This window comes from Austrofundulus limnaeus, unplaced genomic scaffold, assembly GCF_001266775.1.
Source record: "Austrofundulus limnaeus strain Quisiro unplaced genomic scaffold, Austrofundulus_limnaeus-1.0 Scaffold194, whole genome shotgun sequence".
Classification (NCBI taxonomy): domain Eukaryota; kingdom Metazoa; phylum Chordata; class Actinopteri; order Cyprinodontiformes; family Rivulidae; genus Austrofundulus; species Austrofundulus limnaeus.
Window position 1 is genome coordinate 332,551 of NW_013952596.1, and position 19,020 is coordinate 351,570.

At 41.1% G+C, this 19,020-nt stretch overlaps 2 protein-coding genes across 4 annotated transcripts in view; both read left to right on the forward strand.

Annotated features, from left to right (window-relative positions):
• The window catches only part of frmpd1a (FERM and PDZ domain containing 1a), a 30,440-nt gene extending 23,404 nt beyond the window's left edge, over positions 1–7,036 (forward strand). For all 3 annotated transcript variants that reach the window (XM_014018474.1, XM_014018473.1, XM_014018475.1), the window contains exons 14-16: positions 225–366; positions 484–1,674; positions 3,054–7,036. In XM_014018474.1, coding sequence (XP_013873928.1) covers positions 225–366; positions 484–1,674; positions 3,054–6,394 — 4,674 coding nt within the window. In that variant the 3' untranslated portion in view covers positions 6,395–7,036. The remainder of the gene's footprint in view (positions 1–224; positions 367–483; positions 1,675–3,053) is intronic.
• LOC106524647 (multidrug and toxin extrusion protein 1) lies at positions 6,660–14,008 on the forward strand. The gene is made up of 11 exons (XM_014018539.1): positions 6,660–6,713; positions 8,423–8,520; positions 8,693–8,790; positions 8,957–9,138; positions 9,223–9,331; positions 11,006–11,081; positions 11,250–11,319; positions 11,392–11,524; positions 11,611–11,705; positions 12,095–12,152; positions 12,742–14,008. The coding sequence occupies exons 1-11, from the start codon at positions 6,660–6,662 to the stop codon at positions 12,981–12,983; spliced, it is 1,215 nt and encodes a 404-aa protein (XP_013873993.1). The 3' UTR covers positions 12,984–14,008.
• Positions 14,009–19,020: the final 5,012 nt, after the last annotated feature.

Consider the following 19,020-nt stretch of genomic DNA (forward strand, 5'->3'; position numbering starts at 1 on the left):
CTCACTCTCTCACTCTCACCTAGGGACAATTTAGAGTTATCAGTTAACCTAACAGTCATGTTTTTGGTCTGTGGGAGGAAGCCGGAGTACCCGGAGAGAACCCACGCAAAAACTTTTTTATTAAAAAACAAAAAGGAATGCTGACTCAGCATTCACATTATGAAATCTTTGTTTTCTCCATATTTTCTTTACTTTATTATTTTTTCCTGTTGTTGTGTCTGAAGCCCATCACCTTACTGCTGGAGGCAGCTGCAGCCAAAGATATGTCCTGCCTCGTAGCGGGGTACTGCCGTGTCTTTGTGGACCCAAACCTGAACGTCTTCCCCTGGACGGATGAAAAGAAGCACAGAGTCTCTGCAGAAGAAGGTACGAGTTTGGACAATAAGTGGACRTTTTCTTGTGAATAAATTAGCAAAACTTTCACGGTAAAGTCTGGTACTTGTGATGCTCAAGCGATTTAAATTTTTGTAAAAATGCTTACAGGTTACGTGTCACGATGTGCRAGTGACTCGGACGACTCCTCAGAACTGGACATGGACCCGCTGGTCAACCTGAAGTCTCACGACAACAAACCTCGTCTCAGATCCTCGTCTGACTCTGAAGGAAGGAAAAGAAAAAATCGAGACAGAAYGAGATCCAGAGGCAGCAAAGAAAAGGGAGATATACTTCTGGAGGTGAAAAAGCTCAAAGAGAATGACGCGTGTGAGGACACACGGKGGAAGGAGAAAGACGGGGCAGAAATTCAGATCCAGATCACGAACGATGACTCCGGTAAACAAAACCTGAAGGTTGGAGACGGAGAGGAAGAGGGAGCGKCGGAGGAGCAGCCGTCAGAAGCGTCAGACTCCTGTCACACTGACTCCCGCATCCTYACCAGCCCCTCCAGCGACTCGCTGGATGCCCTGGAGGAAGATGACCTCATTTCCTGCTCCTCCTCCTCCACACGTCCGAACACGGTGCCAGAAACTCACGTCTGTGTCCGCTCTCCCTTTCAGCTGCACCTCCACTCCGATGGCAACGTTCAGCCTCACCTCCTGGCTCCTCCTCCTGCTCACTCTCACCCTCTCATCCACCTCACAGCTGTCAGCACTGGAGGAGGAGGAGGAGGAGGAGGAAGCTGCAGGAGGTCCAGAAATGGAGCTGATCCCCAAACCTTCAAATCTGACTCCTCTTCTGACGTCCAGAACCCTTCAGGTGAGCTCTGCTCAGTCGACAGCTCCCTGTGYTTCGCTGAGCTCTCCCGCCTGGCCGACCTCCTGCCAAGCCCTCCCGAAGCTAGTGAGGAAGATGAGGAGGAGGAGCTAAGAAGAAGAAGAAACATTCAGAAAGAAATATCTGTAACAGGGGGCGGTGATGTTGACCCTCCACATTCCCCGTCTCCATCATCCCCCTCCTCCCACAAAGACTACGTGTTCAACTTCGACCAGAGCGACGCTCGCTGCTACTACAACCTYTGCTCCAACATCACCCCCGACAGCACCCTCAGCCCCCCACGCCCCCACCACCAGGAGAACGAGGAGGCTGCGGAAGGAGGCGAGGCCGAAGAGRTGGAGCCGACCCCCATCCTCCAGCCGCCCCCCGGCTTCGGAGACAGCAGCTCTGACGAAGAGTTCTTCGATGCCAGGGAAGGCTTCGCCTCGCCTGAAGACCTGACCTCAGGYGTCGTCCAGAGAGGTGATTCAGAGTCATCACGAGATCGAAGGATCTTTTTAACATGAAGCAAACAACTTATTTACTTTAGAGATTCAAGATGGCCGCCACAGCTGTTTGACTTGAGCAAACACAAAAATATCAGTTTACCAGAGATTCAGCTAAAATGTAGCGCTAATAGATAGCGAAATGCGGCAGCCATTTCTGATACTTTTTAAATTTMTTGTTATTTTTATTCAAAAACTCATTGGTAAATAGGTAAATTTCTTACTTTAGTGAATTTTGTTCACTCAGAGATGCTATTTTTTGATTTTCAGCAGGGGTGGGCACTAGTCCACTAAAGCACAAATGCGCTATTTCTGGACCTAAATTTCTCCTTTGCGCTTTAGGGGTTTTACTCGTTTCTTCGAAYGATGTTTGCTAATTGCAAATAATGTTTCAAATTTGATCATCAATTTTGTCTAAAGTAAAGGGAGAGAGCCGTCTAAACGCACGACAATTTGTAGCCACATAAATCTTTCAAACTTCATCATCATTTTCTTGAACGTTGGAGAGGAAAGCTGTCTCTTGTCAACACAATGGAGCTCCACTGTGTGGAAACTGACCCTTCAAGCAGCATTGTGTTCACAGAGTTTTATACTCTGACTGACTGTCCTTCTTGGTGACAGTTTTCATTTAGTAGAATTCCCACAATTCTTTGCRTGGCAGGAAGCAAGTGGAGCTACGTCACAGGGCGACAATCCACCTGCGGCTCTGATCTGCAGAACCATGCTCAGCTGTRCAGTTTGTACCTCCTCTCCGAGGGACACCGYGGCAATAAATATTAAATAAATAATAATTATAAATAAAGAAACACGGAACCATTTAAATTCACGCTCTTATTGTGAAATGAACGGGTTCCTGTTCATCCTGYAGGCTACCCACAATGCGTTGCTTCAGTTTTACAATAAACAGTTTAAAATTACTAATATATCTGMATGTTTTCTYACTGAAGCCCTACCATAAACATAAGAARATGACCAAGAAGCAGCAGAACTAGCAATCCACAGCTATTTTTTAACACCAGGACTCAAAAGTCTGTTTCAACAAAKCACCTCCCCAAACTGCGATGACGTGMCAATCTGAGTAAGATAAATGAACTTTCCACTATTTGGCAGTAAAGTGCTGACATGTCTCATGGTTAYACTGGAATGTTTTCTGATAAACTGAGACAAACTTGTGCTTTATGTTGAGCTTTTGCTAAGTTTTATTGAGCACATGTGCTTTTGAACTTGCGGACCTAAATAAATTAACTAGCACTTTAGAAATTGCACAATTACATTTTGAATTAGCACTGCCCACCACTAATTTTCTGATTAAGTTGTTTAATGAAAAATTAAGTTTTAATGTTTTCTTTCTTGCAGATAATCAGAACTCTCTCAGTGCTCTGAACCCGGGTGACATCAAAGTGGTTCTGATGGATCCAAACAAAGAYGGAGGAGCTGAGGGGAACAAAACGCAGGGACACCAGAAAAGAGGAGACATCGAAACAATTTTCAACTTCAGAAAGAGGTCACGAAAGCGACGTTCTTTCATGGAGACTGATTATACTTCCAGAGTCTCTTATCCAGAACCTGATCCAGAATCAAAACCCAACCTGCTTAAAAACAGTTTGTCAGAATCCAGTGATGGCCAGATGCTCAGTTCAGATCCAGAACCCTCAAAGCAAACCCAGAACCCCAGTCCTACTGTGTCCTCGCTCACTCACATTGAGGGAGAACCAGCCCAGCTTGAGTCCAAACCCATCCTGTCAAAACCCCGCCCGCACAGACCAGGTTCTGTTTCTGCTTCTGACCCGAAACAAGACCTGAAGGCCTTCTCCAGGAGCAGGAAACAGGAAATGGAGATGGAACCCGACGCCATGGAATCCAAGTCAGTCACGGATGTGGTGATGGCGGTGTCTCCGACCATCACTGTCATCCGCTGTCGGGTTGATCCTGACGGGAAGGAGAGTGCAGACCGGAGGGGCGACGGGAAGGAGGAAGGGGAGGGGCATGAGGAGGTGGGTGAGGAGAAGGTGCAGCCGTCAGGTGTGTTCACCGATCACATGTTTCTGCCTGACATCACCGAGGAGGAAGGAGGCAAGGAGGAGAGGACGGAAGGATTCTCYTCCAGCTTGAAGAGACCCCTCGTCAGTGATGAAAGACCCCAGGAGGCTGATGCATTGCCCGAATGTTTAACTGAACTAAATCAAAAAGACTCTTTGGATTCCCATTTGATTGCCCCACAGATAAATAAAAACATGGATAAGTATTTCCCTTTACTCTGCTCACCACCGGCACCTCCACCATCACCTGTTCTGCCTCCAAAACTCACTGCACTCAAAAGTGACTGTTCCGTACAAGAGGAAAGAAGCTCAGAGAACATGGAAACATCAAACAAAATTATTATTTTAAATCATGAACAAGAAAGTCCAGGTCTTGGTTTGGATACTAGTGTGCATAGTAATGAGACAAAGCCATTAACACGGCCTTTAACAAGCATCAATGACGACGACGCCGTCGGTGTTCCTAAATTTACCACCACAGCTAGTGACGAAGTTACAGAAAGCTCCAACTCGGACAATGTGTTTGAGGACGACGATGATGTTGAAACTAGTTATTCTCTAAATTATGGCTCAGACGATGAGAAAGAGAATAGGACTACAGCTGCGAAGCATAGCGTCTTTGGTAGTTCGACTGAAGCAGACAAATATGAACCCAACATCAGCATTCAGCCTCTTCAAACCTGTGACGTTCAAACAAAGAGTCATCCTGCTGATGCCGATTACAATCTGGCTATAAACTCCATCACGGCAAAGCTCGGAGCTGCCACAAGTGTCTTATCACCAACCTTTAACTCAGGGGGTGTGCTTCAGGAAGCCTCAAATCAAAAACCCAACTCGAGTCTTGAAGCTAAAGAGAGGTTCGCAACGGGTAAAGACAATACAATCCACAATCTGCCCAACGAACTAGTGCCATCAACTCATTTCCTTTTCCAGTCCTGTTCACCAACCATCATGGGCCGTTTATCTGCTTCGACTCTCAGGGGCAAGATTCAAAATTTACCACTTTATTTATCACGCTCCCACGAGAGTCTGAACCGAGCCGAGGTTGGGGGTAAAGCCCAAAGTCCTGCTGAGGACATGAGTAGAGACTACGCAGATATTACCCCCAAAGCATCGAGTGTTCATAATGTCACACAGATGGTTGGTGTTGAGACGGGTGAAGCCACGGATTCAGACGACTCGGATGCAACAGTGACTGGATCTGTGGCAGACAGGGAGAATTTTGGTGAARCAGCGTCAGCAAAGAGTTTTTCTTCAGGGCCAGAGGTAGATGAAAGCTCTCAGCATCCTGTACAAACTGAACCCAAACCCAGTCAACAAAGTCCAAACTTCAGATGGAACGGCAGTACACCAGGACCCGTAACGGAGCCCCCTGCCTCCATAATAACCCTACTCCAAAATGATACCAAGGGGTTAAAGGTAGACACTCCAGGATCATTAACAAACTCTCCAGAACTAAACATACAAGTCAACAGTTTACAGGAAGACATCCCAGGTTTTAAATTCAGGGATCAGTCAGTTCTGACCCAGATAGTGGTGACTACACAGACTCTGAATGGACCAGGACTTGCTTTTCATGGTCAATCCCAAAGAACCAGTACTGACAGGCCTTTATTGGATCTTTGTAGACATTCAGATCAGAGTTCAGACCCATCAAGAACACCTTCACCAGGCTGCAGAGTCTTTACTATTTGTGAGAATTTGTCTCATTCAAAAACCCTGGTGGACTCAATGTCTACGACGCCCCTGAAGTCTGAGTTTGGTTGTGGTTCTGTGCTCACATCTGGATGTCAATCGGTTACAGAGAGTATCCAGATACCTCTGGATGCTTGTGGCTGTCCAACAGTTTACACAAACTGCTTCAGCGGGGAGGACAACTTCGACGAGGAGCTCACTGTCTACGAGTTCTCCTGCCGCTCCCAGAGCAGCGGTCTAAACCAGACTTCTGAGGGGGGTCTTCATCTTATAACGTCTCCGCCTGTTCCCTCCTTTAGCTCTCCCGTACCCCCTCCATTTTCACGCCCCATTTTTTTCTCCTCCTCCTCCACCTCTGAGTTCAGCCCCCTCCTCTCCCCACAGTCGGACACTTCATACATGTCTCAAAAGCACAAAGACACGATCAGTCGTTTAGGTCAGCAGTGTTACCCAGAACCTCCTGCTGGGTTCAAAGTCCTTCGCAGGGACGTGGACAAGCTCCTTTGTGTTTTAGAAGGCAGTGGTGTTGACAAATCTGTGACGGGACACGGAGGTCGCCACCGAAGGGACACCTGCCCGGCGCACTTTACAGAAAATAAAAGGCTTCTCCAGTTAGAGGCCCGTCGGCTGATGACGGGCTGCCAGAAGGTGGTGGGGATTGGACAGAGCCAGCAGGAAATGCTTCTCTCCCTGGCTGACAGCTTCCGGACCCTGGTGGAGCTGGCCACAATCTGCCTCTGGTTCTCCGGCTGCGACCGGTGTGACCGGAGGAATGCGGAGGCGGTAGCAGGCCTGGCGGACGTCGCTCGCTCGTTCAGGGACTTCTGCCTGGCGGCAGAGAGAGCCAGCAGCAACCGCAGCTGCCAGGACCTGAGCACCAAGCTGCTGGCCAAGCAGTGCACCGCGCTGACGGCGTCCGTCTTCTGCCTCACCCAGCTGTTCCGCACTCTCACCTCACTGTGAGGGAACCAAAACCTCTGAAGACCCTTTGTCTGCAGGGGGGTCACTGCTGACTACCAGAACTCAACATTATGCAGTCACCAAGGAAGAGTTCATACTTACAGCTGCATGTGTGACTGACTTTCTGCTGCACAACTCAACAAATCAGACTCCAATTTCTGAAATGATGTACTTGAATGTATTCTTTATGTATTGAGCTTATGTATTCATTCAGTCATTTAATGAATGTGTTGCTGCGGTGTGTTTGAGAAAGTAAGGAATATCAGGGATGGAAGACATTTTTACAGATCGCTTCATACAAACAGAAAGCAGTCGTATCCAAGTATTAACCCACACAGAGACACGCGCATCTGTCTGGTTTGTCTGTTCAAGCGTTCGGTGAACAGTCAATATTTTTTTGTCTCACATTCTGTAACTTTACTCTGTCCAGGCTGACTGTGAGGACATTTTTGAATGTTTACAAAACCAAAAAAGTTACCTTAGAAGCGATTCAATCAAACGAAGCCTGAAGGTGTTTAACATTTTATAAACATAGTGGACGTGTGTGCAATATGGTTTTATTAAACAGTTTGAGTGTGCCCAGGGGTGCCACCAAAAAAGGGGGCCTTTATTTGCTGGTTCCCATACTTGCCCCCTGGTTTCATCCTCCTGAGTCCTGAGCTTTTATTTGATGTATGTCMTCCAGAACATGGAAAATTCCAAAATCTTGAAGACATTGTGTTTCCCATCTGAGATGCTTTTTCAACTCAGAATCAGAGAATGTAGCGTTCCGAGCTTTTAGACCATATGAGATGCTCGCATGCTTGGTGTGTTTTTTTTAAAGTTTTCTAACAGTGCTGCTGTGTTTTGGTGGTCAGTTCTGTAGTCTTGTCCCAAAGCTGCAGGTTTGAGCATTGATAAGGGCATCCGGCATGAAACAAATGTCAAATCTTCCATGTGAATTTGCTCCCTGTGGCCACACCTGAAGAATGGAATAATAATTGGGATTAGAACTGTAGTCCTGTTTCAGAAAGCTTATATGCCATTAGAAAAGTCCTCAAATTGTTCTTTCTGGCTTTTAGTAGCCCCCTTCAAAACCTTCCTGGAGGCGCCCCTGGATGAGCCACATTTAGCTTAGCACTTGTATTACTGATGGATATTTATTTATTATTTTACCTGCAGTTAAACGACCAAACCATTTAGTCTGAAGGGCTGTTGCTGTCAACTCNCTAGGACTAAATTGGTCCACAATAAGTTTATGAAAGTATACTCAGAAGTATACTGAGAGTAATCTTTTAAGTATAGTTTAATCTTGAAATATACTACGAAAAAAGCAGTCTGTGTGAAAATGTACTTTCAGTGTACTATTAAAGTTTATCTTGGCCAGAAGTTTAAACATTAGTATAGACTAAGTATACTTAAACATTGAGCATATTTTGAGTATAAGCCAAGTATAGTGTAAGATAAACTTGGTTAAGTATATCTCAGATAAGTACATAAAAAGAAAACTGGAAGYATACTTTAAATTATGTTTAAAATTAGTACACTTAAAGGATACTTGCATAGACTACTTTTTGCCAACCCCTGACCCACCAACGGTTTAGGCTTTGGTCCTCATTAGTACCAATTTGTCCCCACAAGTAGGTGTGTATACCMAAAATGGGCCTCATACATTAGGGAATACCAGCCCCCACACACACATCCTTGTATTTGCATCAAACTGAGRACTTTGTATTGACTTCCATTCATTTTTGTAACTGTATTTATGCCTAACCCAGTCATTTTCTCTAAAACAACCATTACTGGTCTATAGGTAACCCTAACCTGAACCAAAACCTAATTCACACCATACCTCTAAACATAACTGGTAAAGCACAGTAGACCGGGAAAAGGTCCTCACTTTACATCAAAGACCTCACTTTGAAAATAAGTATTTTGCAAGTGGTCCTCACTCTGTAGCAGAAACAAGTACTCACACACACCCTGTGATAGGAGTTCAGACATCGAGTGTTGGACGTATAAACTGAAACCAGGCTGTGATGCTGCTCACAGGGAATCATCTGGCCTCAGGTGATAACCGGAGCCATCGGAAACATCTTTAACGCCATCATTAACTACGTCTTCCTCTACCAGCTGGATCTGGGTGTGGCGTAAGTGTCCCAACATTTCATATCTGTCAGTAGAAACGTGTATTTAACGATGTTTATATGTGACCTATAAATCACTTTTAAACTTCCACATTTAGAGCTTCTTTATTAGYGATGAAGCTGAATGTTAGGTGGAGTTTAAAATGCTGATTAAACGGTTTCTTCTGTTTTGCAGTGGATCGGCAGCAGCTAACGCCATCTCTCAGTATTTACTGGTTGTGGTTCTTTTTGTTTACATTTGTGTGAGGGGTCTTCATAAAGCCACGTGGGGAGGTCAGTTTTTCACTTTAAGTGTCATCACCTGATGGAGAACATTATTGTTGCAATATGCATAGTCAGTATCTTACCTGCAGCAGACAAACAGTGAATTTCTTAAAATTCTCAAAGTTTTAGCAGCAGTTTACGTTTTAATTCTGACCCTCTGGTTTCTGGCCCTCAGGCTGGTCCCTCGACTGTCTTCAGGAGTGGGGGTCGTTCGTCCGCCTGGCCATCCCCAGCATGCTGATGCTCTGTCTGGAGTGGTGGATATTTGAGATCGGAGGGTTCCTGGCCGGGGTGATCAGTGAGGTGGAGCTGGGGGCACACGCCATCATTTTAGAGCTGGCTGTTGTGGCGTACATGGTACCACTTGCTCTACGTTCACAAACGTACGACTTTTTCCTTTGATTTGCAGTGCATGATTATTATTTTTCTTTTTTTAACTAGTTCCCTTTAGGACTTTCTGCTGCTGCCAGTGTTCGGGTCGGGAACGCTCTCGGTGCAGGAAACATTGAGCAGGCCAAGCTGTCCTGCAAAGTTCCCATCGTCTGTGCTCGTAAGAACAACACACCTGTGGTCAAACATGCTACCTGTTTATTTATTTATTTATTTATTTATTTATTTATTTATTACAAACTATGCACTGAGGAACAGAGACTCCTGTCTACTGGTTATGGTAAGGACTGAATATTTATATTTTAACAAATAGTTTGAATAGTTATAAAACTCCAGAGGTTTCAAACTTCACAATAAGCTGCAGCATCTGTTTGAACTAAACAGATTGTCAAAAAATAAATGACATATTAACTTTTTACACCAAGTGCTTTCTTACTACAGACAACAACAAATATCCCAAACTGAGCAAAACCAGTCAAATCTTTTTATTATTATTATTATTATTATTATTATTATTATTATTATTTTAGAAACATTCTAAAAATGATTCAGTTTCGTTTGACATTTAATAAAACCTGACTTGTGTTCAGATGTTCTGCTGCAACATTTTCACCTGGAATGWTCCTTATAATCTAAAGTCTTGAACTGGATCTGCATGAAGAAATATTTAGTAAGTTTACGCCTTCAGTGCCAGGAACACCGCGTATACGACAAACTGTGTCTCTGTTTATATTTATGAAAACTTAGTAAAAAAAACTTTAGTTCTTCATATTTAGCTGTTTTGTTTCATTTGGTTGCATAAAAATAAACTTTCAGGTACTTTGTTTCCCTTCAACAAAGAATCAGTTCCCGCTCTGCTCTGACCTCCATGTGAAGATGCCTCAAACAAACRGAGTTCCTCCTCCTCCATCTGAAACGAAGCATGCTCAAAGCCATGAAATGTCTCATCAGGGATTTGATCTGTGTATGAMTGGATGATATTCTCTGTTGCTTTGCTCAAATATCTCCATTAAAAAGGATTTTAAGATTCTGTTTTCTGGGTGTTTTTTTTACTCAACTCTGGTGAGTGCAGCTCTGAGAAACTAAAATCTGAACTGTGCAGCTACAGATGTTTCACTGTTAAAGCAGCCATGCTCCGTCTCTCTCCTGGTTTCTGCATCCACAGCTTCTGGACAATGATCTGAGAAACACTTTCAGCCACAGAGGAGAACAACTACAAGGCTTAGACTTAGATAAACTGAGCCTCGTCTGTCTCATCCTCTGTGGCAACATGGAGGAGACAAAACGGTGACCTAACAGGGCAACTATTAGATTAACAGCATCTGTTTCACAAACTATCTGTAGTATTTTTACAATAAACAATAACTTTTCATTCATTAAAAAAAAACATAAATTCTATATATAACATATAAACCACAAATAAAATAAAATGAAAGGAAGCAGAAAGAAGAAAAACAAGTATTACATCTGCCCCCTTTTAAAATAAATAAATTCAAGCAATGTTAAACTTTAATTAACAAAAATAAAACAAAACAAAAAAGTTCACTCCTTTTTTGAGCAACATTTCTTATTAATAATAATAAACAAGAATATAAACAAGAACACATTTAACTTGAAAAGGAGTGGGAAGAAGACAAACTTTACTCCCACTCCCTATTCACAAACACACACACACACACACNCTCAGAAACAAATATCCTACTTGTGCTGAACATTTAGAAATATTTTACCTAAATTCATTTTGCTTTAGATTTTCTTCATAAATCTATAAATAGCAGCTAAAAGAAAGTGTTTAAAATGATAATTGATTATTTTCTGTCTATGTTTCTTGCAGTCATTTTTCCCTGTTTTGTCGGGGCAACCTTCGGCTCTTCCCGGAACGTCATCGGCTACATTTTCACCTCAGATCCGTGAGTGAAACATTAAAAATGATGTCTCACTCATCTGTTATTAAACGCGAACTGCGGCCGGCGCTGACGCACATCAGTGAGGTCAAAATAACTCATCTGAGTCAGAAAATGTCAAAGGAAAAACCACAGCTCTGTATTTTGGATTTTAACTCAGCTTCTGTTCTGCAGAGAAATCCTGCAGAGGGTTTCTGACGTCATGGTTGTATTCGGCTTCACACATGTTGCTGATGCCGTGTCGGTAAGATGCTGTTTCGCAACATTTAAAGCAAAACGCTCGTCCAGGAAATAACCTGATGTTTCCTGCCTGAAGGGTGTCACTGGTGGGGTTCTGAGAGGAGCAGGTAAGCAGCTGATTGGTGCTCTGTGCAACCTGGTGGGCTACTACGTCATCGGTTTCCCCATCGGTGTTTCGCTGATGTTTGCAGCCAACATGGGGATCGTTGGTGAGAACAAACTGTCCTAAACTAAAGTTTTAAAGTCAGTTTTTTCTTCTGTTTGCCTTTTAAAACGTTCTCCTGTTTCCCCACAGGGCTGTGGACGGGACTCACAGTCTGTGTGCTGATGCAGTCAACCTTCTTCACCATCTTTTTGTACAAACTGGATTGGAAGAAAGCTTCGGCRGAGGTGTATAGCCTGATGCATGTTCCTCAAAGAACAAGCAGTCAGTATCCTACCTGCAGCAGAGTGATCTCAGTTCTTCTAAAACAATTCAAACGTAAAACTGTTTAATTAGTTTTTTTTTTTACCATCCTCTGAATAGTTCTTTGACTTTTTGACGGTCCTTATTGTAGGAAGAGACAGTTARCAAATTTAAAGTAGCTGCAGTTAGATGTCAGCAGTTAGCATCACAACAGGAATAAATAAAATTCAAATTCCTGCTCTGASAAACTGCGAGAATCACTCTGACCACTTTCTGCTGCAGGTAAGATAGTGACAGCGCTAACCACACTTTAAAAAACTCAAACTGCTGAATTAGAACTGAAGTTAAATGAACGCTTTCTGTTTTTATTCAGGCTCTCGTGAGGGCAGGAGTCCAGATCAAAGAAGCTAAAGAGATGACAGAAAACTCAGGTGAGCAGAAAATGTTTAATTTGTGTTTGTCTGCTACCTGCAGCTTTTGTTGACTAAACTTCTTTCATGTTCTTCTTTCAGTATCAGCTTCTCATCATTTAAATAAAAAACAGACTTAATTTTTATATTTAATCTGTTTATGGCTGCAAATGTGCTTTTGTTTTAAAGATAAATTATATTCTTCATAGAAATAAATCTTAAATTATTTCAAAACTTTGTTCTGACTTTTTATAAACTATTTCTGTGTTTCTGTTTTATTTTTGTCTTCTTATAATACTTTTAGCTGTTAGCTTGCTTTTGCAACCTTTAGCTTTTAATGGCTTTTTGCTACATTACCAACACTTTTACTGTTTTTAGCTTTTGCATTTTTTAGCTGCTTGTTAGCATTTTGTTTTTTTTAACTAGCTTTTGGCTTGTTCTGACTTTAAGTGTTAAGCATTTCACTGATTTCCTTTTAAACTGAAAAATATAAATAAAACAACAGATATTTTAGGTGTTTTTTTTTTCACTTTTTAGTTTAGAATGTTTTGGCAGCAGACGGTGAAACGTACTGAATGTGTTCATTAAAACTTTGCTCTCTAAATGTCAGACTGTAATCACAGCCAGCACCCAGCCAGYGTGGCAGCCTCAGGTCCTGACGTGGAGGACCATATTTACCAGGACGTACTTGGTCCAGACCAGAATAAGACCACCACCACCACAGTGGGAGAGATTCTGTCGGTGAGGCAGCTGGTTCTGCGCCGAGGCCTGGCCGTGCTGCTCATGTTGATCATCCTCGCTGCTGGAATCGTCGCCTCGTTCTTCCTCACYGGGCTGCTGAAGCCTCAGTGAGGTTAAAGCTGACGGGACAAAAGATTTCAGCTGATTCTGATGCAGAGATCAGTGCTGCTGAAGGTGATCAAGCCAGAGAATCCAAATATTTATAGATGTTTTTAACTGTTGTGCTCTGTTTCTGTTAAYGTGGAAGAACCTTTAGCTGTTTGTCTTTATAGCAGCTGTAAAAATGTGATGAAATCAGGACTTTGCTGCAGTTTGAAGTGGGCCTCATGCAGAAGCATGGGCTTGATGATTATCATGTTTTTTTATTTGTAAACAGCTTGGAAGCACTGGAGATGCAGATTATTAAGTGTAAACACAAACCCAAAAACTTTTCTGTAATGTGGGAATTTTTAAGTGTTTTTGTTCCTGTGAAAAATGTGAGAAGCAGAAAATCTTATTTTAAAACAAATCACTAAAACATTTTACACAAATTAGTTCAAAACTGACTAAAAAATGTTCAAACTTAAAAAATAATAATAGTAATAATAATAAATACAAGCTTCTAGTCTGATGCATCAGTGCTGATCTGGTGATGAATTTTTTAAAGACATCAGTTGCTAAAGGTACAACTTTTTATGTTTATTATGAAGACTTGAYCTTGTGCATAAAACTGCTGGAAAACTGTAAAAAGTAAACATATAAAAGCAAATTACACAATGTTGCTACAGAGAGATGTTTTTGGTAGCATTTGTAAACGGTGAAAATATCCCTTAGCTAAAAATGCAATTATCCATTAAGTATACTAATTTTAAACTGAAAAAATTGTATACTTCCAATTTATTATCATTATTATCTTTTGTACTTATCTGAGGTATACTTAACCATGTTTATTTTACACTATACTTGGCTTGCATTAGTCTATGCTAATGTTTCAACTTTTGGCCAAGATAAACTAGTAGTACACTAAAAGTACATTTTCACACAGACTGGTTTGTTTGTAGTACAAATATTTCAAGATTAAACTAGAATATACTTTGAAGAATACTTTCAGAATATTTTTGAGTATACTTTCATAAACTTATTGTGGGCCAATGTAGTCCTAGAAGTATWCTTGCTAGTAAACTGCTATAATACTTATATCGGTATACATGGTAAATAAAAGTACACTTAGGGAAATACACTTTTTATGTAATTTTGTATACTTAATGACATGTACTTAAAGTATACTTCTTTTTGGTAAGTTTATAAACTTAAAAAGATATTATAACAGTATATTTTAAGCATACTTTTTATTAAATTTTTTTTAAAAGTTCCACTTTAGCATGAACAAGTATTAAATCGGTGTACTTTTTAGTACACTACAAGTACATGATATACTTAAACAAATACTCAAGTATACTTAAAATAAACTTCAAGTATACTGCMTTTTGAAAACAGTTTGAAATCAGATTTTTATTTACGCAGTAGTTTCAGCAGCAGCTAATTTAACTCAATGTTTWTCCAACATCTGAATAGTTCTGAGTTGTAAAGGGACTACTTCAGGAAATATTCCTGCAGGAGAATTTAAGCTTAAGATAAAAGGGCTCTCTCTAAGTTAATGGAAAATTACTGGTCCAACATCAAACAGTAACTGATATACTGAACTGTAATTTCATTGTGCTCTGTACAATGACAATAAAGGTCTATCTTATCTTATCTTNTTTCTGTCCAGTAGAGGGCAGTGTCATCTCTAGAATTTGCAGTGCCTATTAAAAGAATTCATATTTTTATTATCATCAGATTCATTCTTCATTTTGCAGCTGACAGCTACACTTTTATTTTCTTTCCTTTAACTGTCTATTTAAAATTAGCAACGTGAGAAAATTATTGACAGCGTTGGTGTTTTTTATTTACATTGATTTATTTTTCCAAGTTTGCCACTAGATGTTGCTAAAACGACTCTTTGAATGAATGAACTCAATTTGTTCAGCTTWGAGGTGCAGAGAAAGTACTAGTATTGCAATTAATTTGTAATGCTACATCAGAAGTTGCTCCTATTTGTTGAGGAATATCAAGAGGTCTTCTAGAGTCACTATGAAGTGAGACCAGTCTCTGGCAACTAGCTGTTTAACAGTAACAAAATCAGAAACTTTGGGGAACCATAATTGTAAAATGTCAGTAAACGGAGTGCCATTATTCTGAAATGCTACATTAGAAATTGCTCAGAATTGTTGAGGAAAATCTGGAGGTTTTCTAGAGTCAGTCTGAAGTGAGATCAGTCTCTGACAACTAGCTGTTTAGTTGCAATAAAGACAGCAACTTAGGGGCAGAGAAATTTATAAATTAAATATTGGGAGTGCCTTTATTTTTAAATGCTACATCAGAAGTTACTCCTATTTGTTGAGGAACATCGGGATGTCTTCTAGAGTCACTATGAAGTGAGATCAGTCTCTGACAACAAGACATTTAGTTGCAATAAAAACAGCAACTTAGGGGAACCATTATTGTAAAATGTCAGTATAGGGAGTGCAATCATTTTGAAATGCTACATCAGATATTGGTCAGAATTGTTGAGGAACATCTGGACATCTTCTAGAGTCAGCCCAAAGTGAGACCAGTCACTGACAACTAGACATTTAGTTGCAATAAAGACAGCAACTTAGGGGCAAAGAACGTTACTATGTAAGTATTGGGAGTGCCATTATTTTGAAATGCTACATCAGAAGTTGCTCAAAATTGTTGAGGAACATCCAGAGGTCTTCTAGAGTCAGTCATTAGTACATTAGTATACATTAGTATACTTAACATTAGTATACAGACTAAGAATACTTAAACTTTTAGTAGTATATTTTCACTGCAAGCCAAGTATAGTGTCAAATAAACTTGGTTAAGTATATCTCAGATAAGTATTTAAAAGGTAAACTGGAAGTATTTGTAAACTTGTTGGCTCCAGCTGATCATGAGTCTGGAGCTGTGCAGCTTGTATCATCCTGCAGTTACACAACCACTCCCCCATGCAGGGGTTGTTTTAAAGTCCGTTTATTTTAGGACAGATATTCTTCCACTGGTGACAGGTTGTCTTTGTTATTGTTGCCCTGCTCTTTAACTTATTAACTTTTAACTTCCTCTGTCAACTCAGCTTTACAACCTTGTTCTCTTTCTGGACCTGTAGAGAATTTGCAGCAGGGGTTCATGTTCTCCAGTGTTTTTCCTGTTTTCTTTTCAGCTTTAGCAAAAATGGATCCTCATTAGTTTCCTTTTAGAAACATTCAAACTGATAGAAAGACAAGAATTGTTTATAAAACTCCATCACTGATGAATCACAGTGTTGGAGGTTAAATATGAGCTTATGTTTCAGAACAAACAATGATTGTGTCAAAATCTGTTTGTGTGAACTTGTGAGGAGAAAACACTAATTCAGCTGATTTCAGGTGTGTCCTTCAAAGAGAAGCTTAACGCCGTCGTGCTTTGTTCTCTTTTGTTCTTCGCTGGCTGAGAAACGWATGTCTGCTTTTAATTGTAGACCACACAGCAGCTCGTTGAAGTCTGTGGGAAAAGTAAAGATTTAACATCCTGAGATCAACTTTATTTGTTTGATTTATTTTAATTATATCAACTCTGCTTCTGGAGCTTATTTTCTGGGAATATGAGGCAGTTTTTTAATGTGTTACACGTAGGCCAACGTGCTCCTTCTGAAAACTCTGAGAACACGAAGCAGATGTTCTGATGGTAATAAGAACATTGTAACTGTCACATTTGAAGCTTCTTGTTTTCAAAAGCCACAGTATTCTCTAGAACCCATTGATRCACCAGAACCAAAAGTCCTGCTTGGTGTCGAAAGTCTCAACAAAACCCTGGGAATAAAAACAGCTTCAGCTTCATGAGGACTGTGTTAAACATGCTGCAGCTTCAGCCCACATCTCAAGGTTTAGTCAGGGCGAGCCACTTATTTCTTTTTGTGCCAAAAGCTTCGCTAGAGACTAAACTTAATGACTGATTAAAATACTTCATTCTCACTTRCACTCTTCTTCTAACAGAAACACAGTCTACCTTCACTCTGATTTCTTTTTCTGTCTTTCTTTCTTTTTCTTTTTTTGGTCTGGTTGTTAGAATTTAAATGTGACCTCCATCAGACTCCAGACTGAACGGTTTGAGGCCTTGAAGCAGGTGGAAGTAAAACACAAAACAGAGTGCCATCAACCAATCAGCTTCCAGGAAGTGATTGTCCACATTAAAAGTCACAACACCTTACGAGCAGAAGGAAATGTTCTTATTTGACTGCAGTGGAGTCACAGACACAGCTTTCAAATCAAGAAAAAGGGCCTGAATGTGTGGAACCATGGGGGGGGGGGTCGATCAGCTGGTCACGTATCAGAGAGAACCTGCATTCAGGACCATCCTCAGATGTGTACCAACACTGGAGGGGGATGTCCCSGCCGTCTGATTGGATGCGGGTGGGCCAATCAGGTGGCAGCTTCTGTTTTTTTGGTACCCTGTCTGCCCCCCTCCCTCAGAGCTTTAAAAGCAGCTGAGGACCTGGAGCTGAGTCTAGAGCCTGCATCCTCCCTCCCTGAACACCAGCCCCGCCTCCTGCCCCTCTTCATGCAGAGCACTTTGATGAAAACCAGAATTATAAATAATTTAAAGTTGTTATTCCTCTTGAACTTGAGTGGTTCATGTAAGTTTTTGAAAGTGTTCCCGTGTCCCTCAGTCTGTTGTCTCTCACGGCTCAGCCCTTCAGATGAGTCTTTTTCTGCTCCTGGACTCAGTTTCTCAGCTGTGAGAAACACCTCTGTTCCCTCTTCATCACTAAGAACTGACTGTACTGTTCACTGTGGGTACGTATTCACTCAAAACACCGACACCTCCTGTACGCTCAGGGGACTCATTTTCTCCATGTGCACGTTTTTATACCAATATATATATATTTTTTATTATTTAGCCTCAAGGTTGTCCATCACGTACGTTTATAAATGAGATGCAGTAAAAGTGTCTCTGAACTCTGAAAACTGGGACCAACTTTACTTTTCTGTGGTTAAAAACTGAACCTCACAGGTTTTATTTAGTGTTTTCTGGGAGTGACTCTGTAGATTTCAGTTCTTTATTTTTGTGCATTTTTCTTCTCACATCATTGAAATTGTACCCAGCTCCTTTTTACTTTACGAGATTTAGTTTCACTGAACTTTGCATGTTTGCGACCAAAGGAGCGTTGTGGTTTTGTTTTGCATTCTTGGTCACGCACATTACTTTTGGCTCGTTTTGTACCAACCTTCTTGATTTGATTTGTTGGACCAATTTTTCTGCATTTATTATTTATCATCACCGGTTTCTCAGAGCTGGACATTCATGTTTTCTGTCAGAGGAGAGGTGTCAGAGTACTGCTGCACGTGACAGGGCTGCAAGCCTCTGCGACCCCGTGGGTTTTATTCACACAACTTAACCCTCAGGTTTGTTTCACAAAAAGTCAAACATTTTGGTCTTTTCCATCCCTAACTTTGGCTCCCCATCTTCGTCTGAAAGCTCTTTGTGCATCTCAGAGCTGCTGGAGGTGGAGGTGTAGAGGAGGCAGCAGATGCTCAGCAGAGTCAGTTTGAGGAGAAGTACSGACTCGAAGCAAAGCGATGAGTTTCATTCAGTGGACTTTAGGTTTTCTGCACCTGACTGAAGTTTTCTCTCCAGATGGACGAAATCAAAGGTTTTGTTCRGGTTCTGTCTTTTACTCCAAAGTCCTTCTTTACGTCTGGACTTTGATCTGRCCAAGTTTTTCATTCACAAACCATCAAGATTAAAAACTTAAACTTTATAAACAGAAATCTGTGTCTGGTGTAGAAAACAATAATAGGTTTTGCTCTAAGTGAAACGGCTTACTGAACCTATAAAAATGCTTTTAAAGGTGTTAAAGTATTTTTACACATAAGTCTGCATTGTTTTTATTCCGACTTGATTTGTGAGATGCTTCAACAAAATRATCCAAATTATATTGGTTGTTTGAACATAAAGGTCAAAGTATTTGCTCGTTATTTACATGATCAATATTAAACTAAATGATTAAAAACATTATTTACAAAGAGAAACTGAAAATCAAAGATTGATTTTTTTAAAACCTGTTTTTCCTGCACTGTGGTCATAT